The sequence below is a fragment of the Mustela putorius genome, unplaced genomic scaffold (genome assembly GCF_011764305.1).
Source record: "Mustela putorius furo isolate JIRA1106 unplaced genomic scaffold, ASM1176430v1.1 tig00000461_pilon_pilon_pilon, whole genome shotgun sequence".
Lineage (NCBI taxonomy): Eukaryota > Metazoa > Chordata > Mammalia > Carnivora > Mustelidae > Mustela > Mustela putorius.
The window spans coordinates 835044-845324 of NW_025421390.1; the positions used below are offsets into that span (position 1 = coordinate 835044).

The 10281-nt window shown below is 42.8% G+C and overlaps 1 protein-coding gene across 6 annotated transcripts; it reads right to left on the minus strand.

The window, feature by feature from the left end:
• Positions 1–254: 254 nt before the first annotated feature.
• On the minus strand, positions 255–6977 carry CCDC70 (coiled-coil domain containing 70). Of its 6 annotated transcripts, none has more exons than XM_013047188.1 (3): positions 6757–6835; positions 3794–3866; positions 255–1150 (listed from the first exon to the last, which is right to left on the minus strand). In XM_013047188.1, the coding sequence occupies exon 3, from the start codon at positions 1119–1121 to the stop codon at positions 402–404; it is 720 nt and encodes a 239-aa protein (XP_012902642.1). In that variant the 5' UTR covers positions 1122–1150; positions 3794–3866; positions 6757–6835; the 3' UTR covers positions 255–401. The 6 variants fall into 6 exon arrangements, with proteins under 6 accessions (XP_012902642.1, XP_004775276.1, XP_004775275.1 ...); XM_004775219.3 differs by lacking the exon at positions 6757–6835 and adding an exon at positions 6613–6739; XM_004775218.1 differs by lacking the exons at positions 3794–3866; positions 6757–6835 and adding an exon at positions 6941–6977.
• Positions 6978–10281: the final 3304 nt, after the last annotated feature.

Consider the following 10281-nt stretch of genomic DNA (forward strand, 5'->3'; position numbering starts at 1 on the left):
CACTGTGTGACAGTAGTGTGGGTGGCTCAGCTGCTCCCTGTCCCTGTCTGTCTCTAGCTGGAGTTGTCTGAGCCCCTCTTCTCCCCCATTCTGACTTTCAGAGAGAGCCACAGGGTCTCTGCTCACGGACACTCACACATGCGGGGCTCAGGGGGAAGCGTGCAGAACCGAGCTGTGTGCAGACAGCCGTACAGCCTGGCGGGGGGGAATATGGCCTCGGAGAAAAAAATGAAGCTGGCCCTATTGAAGAAGTTGTTTTTCCAAACCTCTCCCCAGGACTTTATTAGATCTTTTGAAGCAAGGAGACCAACAAGCACATCTTTTCCCCCACACATGGGGTCATCCTGGACTTGAATCCCAATCCAGCAGAGCCTGGACCCTGTGGCCCTTGTTTCTGGGGCTCAAGCTCTGCCTCGGGAGAAGGCTGGTGGTTGTGGCCCTCCATCGGCGTTATAGTGCCCGTCTTCAGGTATCTGCTCCTCGGCAATATGGCCACCACCTTCTACCCAGAATGCTTTCTCCTCCTCCCAGAGGGCATTCTCTTCCTCCCAGAGGGACTTTTTATCCTCCCACAGGGCCTTCTCCTCCTCAAGAAGAGCTCTTTCCTCTACCCACAGGGCTTTCTCTTCCTCCCACAGGGCCTTGTCCTCCTGAAGAAGGTTCCGGTCTCTTTCCCATAAGACATTGTCCTCTTTCCAAAAGGCCTTATCCTCCTTCCAAAAGGTACGGTACTTTTTCCAAAAGGTTTCCTCTTCTTCTCGGAAAGATCTTTCTATTTCCCAGAATTTTTTTTCCTCTTTCCAGAAGGTTTTCTCTTCTTCCCAGAAAGGTCGCTCCTCTTCCCAAAAACCTAAGATCTGACCCCGGAAAGCACGGATCTTGCCTCGGAAATTCCACATCTCTTCCCTGAAGTCTTCTATTTTCTCACGAAAAATGTTCATCTCTTCCCGAAAAGCCTTTTCCTCCTGCAGTTTATAGATTAGTTTCTTCCGGCGAATGTTGGGTGAGGAGCCCACCATTGACCGGAAACAAGCAAGCCCCATCCATTTGCTCACCTTGAAGGGAAACATCTTCTTAGTGAGCCAGAATGGTGCGGTGGCCATGATGGAGGACAGGGCCATTGGCCAGGTCCAGGTCAGCTGGTCAAACCCTGTGGGGGTACCACAAAAACATGTTCATGAGTATCACATGCCAGAGAACAAGCCCCTGTATTACCTGTTTCTCTCTTTGTCCCATCAGCTGTGTTTGTGAGAGCCAAGATTTGGTAGACAAACATGCTGTGGGGTCATGCCTTTGGGCTGAAGAGGCGGTTAGTATATTCAAGCTCAAGGCTGCTAAAATCAGAGCGTCTCAGCCAACAAGGACAGGGGTTCTCAACAAGGGCACCAGAACACACGAGTATGTTGTGCTCATTTAAGGGGTGTGTCACGGGATTTTTTGCTTTTAAATAATAAAGTACTGCAACCCCCAGATGACTTACTTTTGTTAAACCAACCAGAATTCATTTATTTTTTTTTAAAGATTTTATTTGTCAGAGAGAGAGAGAGAGAAAGAGCACAAGCAGGCAGACTGACAGGCAGAGACAGAGAGAGAAGTAGGCTCCCCAGTGACCAAGGAGCCTGATCCCAGGATCCCGGGATCATGACCTGGGCTGAAGGCAGTGGCTTAACCGACTGAGCCATCCAGGTGTCCACCAGAATTCATTTAAAGTTGTGTCATTCTTACTTGGGGATTGCTTATAACCTTCTCATGGTCACGCTCATGACAGGGCGCCACATATGTGAATATCCTGTCACCAGTCACCTGGAAAACAGAGCGTGAGACCCACTGACCTAGAGGGGACCGTTTTAGTAGAAAAGTCTTTTTGGGGACCAGAGGCTTAAAACAGTAAGTTGAGAGACAATGCCACATGTTGGCAAGAATATGGAAAAGAGGAGCTCTCTCAACAGGGAGTAACATTGCACTCTAGGGAAGACGTGTTATGACCCAGCAGCTCCACTTCCAGATATGTACCTGGAGGAAACTTATGAATCGTGACCAGGATACACATATAATAATGTCTGAGAAGCTTTGTTCAGGGAAGCTCAACACTGCAAACAATCCAATGACCATTACAATAGAACAGATTTTAAAAATGGTAATCTGTTCACACACTGGAGAGCATAGCTATGTGCAACAATGCGGGTGAATCTTATAAACATAAATGTTGAAAGAATCAGGATCAAAGGATTTCAAAAAATTAAGTTCCCAAAGAGGCAAAACTAAACTCTGTTGTTTATGGACATATACATAGGTGATAACACAAAAAGGCACAGCAAGGAAGTGAGTCCCATAATTCGAGATAGTGGTTACTTGTAGGGGTGAGGGTGAGATGGGAGGTGTGATACTAAGGGTGGTGACTAGATGAGGATGTGAGGGGGGCTGGGGGGGCTTCTGAGGGGCTTGCAGTCTTCTGTTTGACTTGGGTGATGGTCACGTGTGTGTTCATTAGAAAAATGTGCTACGCTCTATGTTTATACTCTATGTACTCCAGTTAGTGTATTGTATTTCACGATAAAATATAAGCTAGGGGAAAAGGAAGGAAGGAAGGGAAAGAAAGAAGAAAGAAAAGAAAGGAAAAGATAAGAACAGAACAGGGAGAGGGAGAGGAAAACATTGCCATATATCTGAGGGATCAGGTATTAGAACTTTCAGAACTCCCCACCAACATTCCAGTAACTGCAAAGGGGGGTCAAGGGATGACAGAAAAGGTTAGACATTGGAGAATGGGTAGAAGCAGGGAAGACAAGGAGGGCGTGCCCCTGGTGAGGCCATTGATTTCCATTTTGAGCTTTCTGGAAGCAGCTGCCAGGGTTGGCCTCACTCCGTGGGCCTGGCTGAGCACCACGCAATGGAGAATTTCTGGTCTTTCTCCTTTTTCCATTTTCTGACTTGGGAGGAGAGAGTGGAAGGAGTAGGAAGGACCCAGCTGGGGTGTGTGTGTGTGTGCATGTTTAAGAGAGATGGTGGCTCCACTGTGGGCAGCTGGTGGCACCGCCATATCCACCCAGCTACACAAGCAGAAACCTGGAGCTCACCCCGACTCCTTCCTCTTCCTCACCAGACTTTGAATCCATCACCAACCCTCCCGGTTAACATTTCTTGAAACCGCAGCCCCTGCTTCATCTCCTTGACCACCACTGGTTCAGGCCAGGACACCTCCTACCATCTCCTGTTGTTCTGGGTTTGATCTTACCCTTCCATCTGCCCCAGGGGTGTTTCTAAAACACATCACATCACGCCTGCTCACAAAGCTCTGAAGACCCCAGCCCAATCCAACACCCTGATAAGATGCCCACTGTCTCCAAAGCTAAGTTTCAGTAATAATAGACTATATCCGGTTCTCTGGACAAGACCCGCAGTTTCTTGTTCTTGCCTCCAGGCCAAGGAACCTGCGGCATCCCCCATATTCTCCCATTGTGGGCTTGGATTCTTGTCTGCCCCGTCCCCTCTGAAAGCTACTTGGACCCTTCAGGGAGTCTGGGTGGCAGCTGGTTACACATCTGTCTGACTCTTGGTTTCAGCTCAGGTCGTGATCTCAGGGTCGTGAGATCCAGCCCCGCATCAGGCTCTGTGCTCAGCAGGGAGTTTGCTTGAGATTCTCCCTCTCCCTCTACTCCTCCCCACCGTGCTCTCCCTCTCTCCCTCTCAGATAAATAAATAAATCTTAAAAAAAAAAAAAAAAAGCTACCTCCAGCCGAAGTCAATCACCACCTCTTCCATCGTACTGTGTCTACCCAGTCCCCTGACTTACTTGTCACATTTGGTTGAAATCAGGTGTGGGTGTGCCTTGTTGCCATCCCTGTAACCCAGTATCTCATATGAAGCTGTGGATGTAAGGAGGTAATTGATAAAAATGTTGGTTGACTTGAACTGAATTTCATTGAATTTTGGAATTTTGATTTTCTATGTTGTATTTTGGTTATTTGTCTTATTTATGTTACTGTCGGTATCTTGAGGTGGGAAAATGTGCCTCCTTCTTCAAGTGCCTACATTTACCGCTTTCCTTTACGAGAACACAAAGCAGGCCCTCAACAAGTGTTTGTTGAACTGGTTTAGGAAACTCTGTGGGCAAAGCCTCTGGGTCAGCTGGAGTCCAGGACCGCAGGCAACGGCAATCAGCTTTCTAACTACAATGTCAGGAACAACAGCGACTACACGCACATTCCTTCAGCCCTTTGATGCTGGGCACTTTACCAGCATTATCTGTTTAATCCTGTTAACCATACTGTGAGATGGGCACCTTGATTAACCTCATTACATAACTCAAACTTGAGTAAGTTAAAAACCCATTCAAACAATTAAGTAGGTGAGTCAAGATTCTGTTAGTAAGTGCCAGGAGTGCATTACGTGGTCAAACAATACTGTTTGTAAACACCATCGGGCTCATATTTTCACTAGGAAGACTGTGTGTGTGTGTGTGTGTGTGTGTGTAAGAGTGACAGCATTTGTATCAAGCCCTTGACTTACTGATAACAACTTAATGATAACATTTAGCAACCTGGTCACTAATTTTAAATGAACCTCTTTTCTCCTCACACAATCCTACTGCTGGAGGAAACTATGCCGACTCCCACCCTAAAAAGCAAATCAAAGAAGATGGAATGTTACCACTGAAGAAAATAACTATATTTTTTCAATAAACAATGAAACAACAGTCACAAAAGTCTACTTTCATAAGTGGAACCTGTCTGTTCCCAATTCGCAACAAAACAAAATCAACCAACCAACCAACAATAAAATCATTTTGGGGCAGGCTTCTGGCTTTCTTCTGAAATGTTTCCTGGACCTATCCCAACACCAAAAGTAACCACCTTCCAAAATTACACTAAAGCTTTATTTCTTACTCCTTGGGTAATGTTCGCACTAACTAGAGCCCTCACGGAATCAGATTAATAGATTCCCTTCTCCTTTTGGTCAGAGATACCAACAGTTGCCTAAGTCCACAATTCTCTTGTCCAGTTTCTTCCAAGCTCTTCTTCTCTGGCTCTTTCCATGCCTGCACGCATTTGCTGCTCTAACACTGGTTGTTGCTCTTGGCGGGCTTTCCTCTCAGGGCTGTGCTCCATGAACAGTGTGGGCATTCATGAGGAGAGAGCCCCTCAAAGCTGGGTGGAGAAGTCAGTTCCGGGGGGCTGGCTCAGTCCATGCAGTCACTCGAGAAAAAAATCTACAAATCACAGGTCTGTGAGCACTAAGTGTTCACTCTACCTGCTTTCCCCCCCAAGTCTGACTGCCTGCTTGGCAACAGCAGGAGAAATCTGCTTATGGCACTTGCTGACAAGAAATAAATGTATTATAAGTCAAGTATTCAAGGACTGCCCCTTGTTGCCAGAGGATCTGGGTTCCTACATGTGGTGAAACAGAGGCCCATGGGCTGAAGCTTCTTCAGCTTCCAGCACCCTGTCTTGGCATTCACATCCGGGTTAACGCTCTCCTCTGGGCTCCTGGCCAAAGCCGGGCCCTCCCCACCCCCATCTCCCCACAATCCAGTAGGAACATTATTTCCTCAGCATTAATCCCTTATAGGCCTTCCCCTGTCTCTCTCTCTCTCTCTTTCTGCTCATTCTGGCCTCTGGGCACACAAACACACTTCAAACGACCACCCAACTGCCCAACCATAGAATCCACTAACTCCCTGTGCTCATTTGCTAGACCTCTCCTTCTCGAAGAATCTTCTCAAAGAGCAGCTGCCTATCACTATCCACCCCTTCTGAATTGCATGTATGCCTCATCCGCTGGCAATCTGTCTTTTGCCTCCTTCTGCCACTGAAACTAAATTTGTCAAAATCATGAGTGACTTGCTAGTTGCTTAGTCCTTTGTCCTCACTGACCTCTGGGTAGCATTTGACATTAGTCCTTTTTGAAGCTCCTTCCCCGTGGCTCCTATAACACGAGGCCATCCTGCTCTGGTCCCACCTCCTAGACTGCTCTTTCCCCATCTCTTCGTGGCCTCCTTTTCCCAATGGAATATGCTTTACCCTCAGAAGGCAGTCCCCACACCTCATGGAGCTCTTACAGAGGATGAATTGGGTATGTCAAGTACCTAGCCCAGTACCTGGCCCATAGTAAGGGCTCAATAAATAACCATTTTTTGCTGTATCTCTCAGCCACCTTCCCTGATGCCTAGGCTCTAGCCTCAAACATGCCAAGGTTTCCTCAGTTCCCCGCCATGCTGTTCTCTCTCCTTAGATAGCCTTTGCCTAACCCCACTTCCCTTCACCCAGCTAACTCTTCAGGACCCGGTCACCTCCTCTAACAGCCTCTCCAGACACCCCTGTCTCCACCAAGTTAAGACTGAGCAGATGCCTCTCTTGTCCCACTAGGAACACTCCGTCTCGCATCTCTGTGTCTGGTATCCAGTAAAACGACAGGTACATAATACGTGTTAAGTAAATGGCAACTGAACGAAGGGGAGTCTCTGGGTTAGAATGTTAGGGAAAATTCATTTGCAAGTTTTTCTCATGATGACTTAAATTATCTTTGAAGAAGAGTTAAATTAAGCGTGATATCAAATACATAGAAGTGTGTGTAGATATAAAGCAAAAGATAAAACTGTAAAGGTGTACCTACAGAGATATAAAAACATGAATCAAAGAAACACGCCTCATCTTCAGTATAGTACTTCAGGACAAGAACGTAGTTTTAAGGAAAACATTATGTATAACTCTATGCTTCACGCCACTACTATTCAATCTAAAGCCAACCGTTACTTACTACTTAGCTGTTTCCCAAGTGGGCAAGTACCCGTAGCCCTCAGAGGGCAGGCAACCATTGTTACATCACAGACCCCCTAATGCTGTTTGCAGTGACCCCTCTGCCCCTCTTAGTCCTGACTCACAGGGTAGGGAGGGCCAGGATGGGTAGGAGACTTTAAGGACTAGAGAGAAAAAAAACTTGCCCATCTTCCATCTTTGACTTCACCAATAAGGTGGCTGTTGATGACTCACAAATGATTGTTACCTCACATTCTACCTGGATGGTGTCCAGAAGCAGGCTTCTGGAAAACCACGTTGCAGTTGTGGGTTTGTAGGTGATGAATCCTTTCTCTTGCTGCTCTCGAGATGCTGTCTTTGGCTTTTGACAGTTTGACTGCATCTCTTTGAGTTTATACCACCTGTGATTTGTTGAGCTTCTTGGAGATGCAGATTTGATGCAGTTTTTCCTCAAACTTGAGAAGTTCTTGGCCATGATCTCTTCAAATATTCTTTCTTCCGCTTTATTCTTCTTTTAGGATTCCTTTTATATGCAAGTTAGTAGCTTGAGGGTATCCTACAGTTCTCTGGGGCTCTGTCCATTTTCTTCATTCTTTTTTCCAAATTTCTATTGCTTACACGGGATAATCTCAATTGATCTGTCTGTGCTCATGTAGGGAGTCTACAATTCTGCCTTAGCCTTCAGTTCCTTGCTGTGCAAGACCTCAAGGTCAGCTAGAGGTGAAGGATTATGAGGCATGTATACAATCACATATGTGTGACCTTGATTCCCATAAATAATATGTTAGAATTTTTTGGTGTCTCCATGTTATTCCCGTTTTTCCTTTTAGGTTATTTCTCAGCTTCTTCTTAGCTCCAACTGGTAACACTGCCTCAGGAAACTGAGATATTAAAAATCTGCCACTATATTTTTTTTTGGCAAATGCCCCGAGGTAAAGGCTATTTGTACAAAATTAGCATTGACTTAGGTCAAACACAGACAAGTCCTGTGGATGGAGCTTTTCAGTGAACTGCCAGACAGGTCAAATAGTAATGATTCTTTGGAGAAGGGGATTTTGGGGACTCCAAACCCAACTTGTTCCCTTTCGTGGCCATTCTAGAGGTCCCAATCATTGGCTTTAATCATCATTCTTTTCTAATGTATATTCTGAAGACTATCCGTTTCCCTATAAATACACTTACTTGATCTCACATGTTTTGATATGTCACATTTTAACTATCCTTCAGTTAAACTATTTTTTGATATTCCCTGTAATTTCTTCTTTGACCCACTGGCTATGTATAAGTATGTTACTTAATTTCCAAAAACGTGGGCATTTCCAATTACCTTTTTGCTGTTGATTTCTAGCTCCATTCCACTCTATGTCTGTACAAAGCATATGGTTTGTATACTTGGTGTCATTTCAATTGGTTAAGACTTGCTTTATGGCCCTGAAGCTATTACATTTTGATAAATGTTTCATGTTCACTCGAAAATAATTGGCGTCCTTCAGTTGTTTGTTGCTATGTTCTCTCTATATATGAATTAGGTTAAGTTTTTAACTATGCTCCAATCTCCTATATCTTTGTTGATTTCTATGACTGTTCTGTCAGTTACTGAAAGATATACTTACAGATCTGTTTCTCCAAATCTATTTCTCTCTCCTAGTTCTGTCAGTTTTTGCTTTATATACTTTGAGGTTAGGTTATTGGGTATACCCATATTTACAACTATTATATTTTCTTAACATACTAACTTTTATCTTTATGAAATATCCCTCTTTATATTTGGTAATGCTTCTTTCCTTAAGTTCTACTTTGATATTAGTATAGATACATCACCTTTCTTTCATGTTGGCATGGTGTATCTTTTCTATCTTTCCATTTCAACTTTTCTGTGACCTTGTATTTAAAGTGTAGTTCTTGTGACTAGCATATAATCTAGTTTTGTGTTTTCCACTCTGAAACAATTTGTCATCTCATTGGGATATTATTTTATATTCACATTTAATATAATTATTGATGTATATTTTGATTCAGCTCTGTCATCTTAGCACCTTTTCCGGACTCACTTATTCAATGTTTTTTTATCTTTCTGATTTATTATTCCATTTCCCTTTATTATTTCAGTAGTCATATATTCTTTTAGTAATGATCCTAGAGATTAAAATAGACATCCTTGAACAACTAAAGTATAATAGACATTTTCACCTTTATCACATTATTGATAATGCTAGAATCTTAGAAGATTTTATCGCCATTCACATCCCCCCCTCTCATCTTCTACATTTTGTTGTCATGAATTTTTTTTTAACGATTTTATTTATTTATTTGACAGACAGAGATCACAAGTAGGCAGAGAGGCAGGCACAGAGAAAGAGAGGAGGAAGTAGGCTTCCTGCTAAGCAGAGAGCCTGCTTCGGGGCTGGATCGCAGGACCCTGGGATCATGACCTGAGCCTAAGGTTTTAACCCACTGAGCTAATAGGCACACCTGTTGTCATGAATTTTGATTCTACATATATTTAAGACTCCAGAAGACTTTACTATTACTGTTTTATAAAGTCAATGTTTATTTATAATTACACATTTTTATCCTTTCTGGTGCTCTTCACTTTTTGCTGCATCTCTATGCCTCTCTTTGAGATCATTTTCTTTTGCCCCCCAAAATCATACCCTTTAAGTTTCCTTTATTATGGGTCGTGTGGTGTCTTCTCTCAGTGCTTATTTGTTGCAAATACTTTTATTGTGCCTTCTATTTTTATACCATCCAATAGATTTTATTCATAAACTAGTTCACTTAACATGTTTCTATTACGATGTAAACAAATGTTCTTCCATTTTTTTGGTCTTCGCAGTATTGAGTATTTCATGGTAATAAGATTTCAAAACAGTATAAGAAATGAGTTTTTAATTTCTGTAAACATACTGGTGACAAAATCAGCATTTGTCTCTGATGAATTTGTATTATCATGACATTGGTTCTAAGTTTTTAATAGAAAGAAAGAAAATGTACTTAGGGGCTACCCAACATTGAAATTCTAAAATCAGTAACTTTGGGGTTTTTTTAGAAATGCAATCCTTTATGATACCATCTGTCTTCATCTTCAAAGCATATTTCCACTGGCTAGAGAATTCCAGGTTAGTTGTTATTCTGGCCTTCACTGTTCTGTTGAGAAGTAAGCATCCATTTAATTGTTGCTTTTTTAGAAAAGTAGTATTTTTTTTTGTTTTTAGCTGCTATTAAGACTTCGCCTTTTATCCTCAGCAGTTTTATTTTGTGTGATTAAATATACTTTATTTTGTATTTTTCATGCTTGGAATTTAAGGAATATTCATGGCTTAATGATTTTTATAATTTTGGGGACATTCTTGGCCAAATTTCTTCAAATATATCTTCTCAATTTCTTCTCTTTTCCATTTCTAATACATATATGTTAAATATTTTCACTGGGTTCCTTATATTTCTTATGCTCTTTTCTATATTCTCCATTTTTTTTTGTCTTTGTGATTTAGTCTGTGCATTTTCTACTGCCCTATATTCCAGA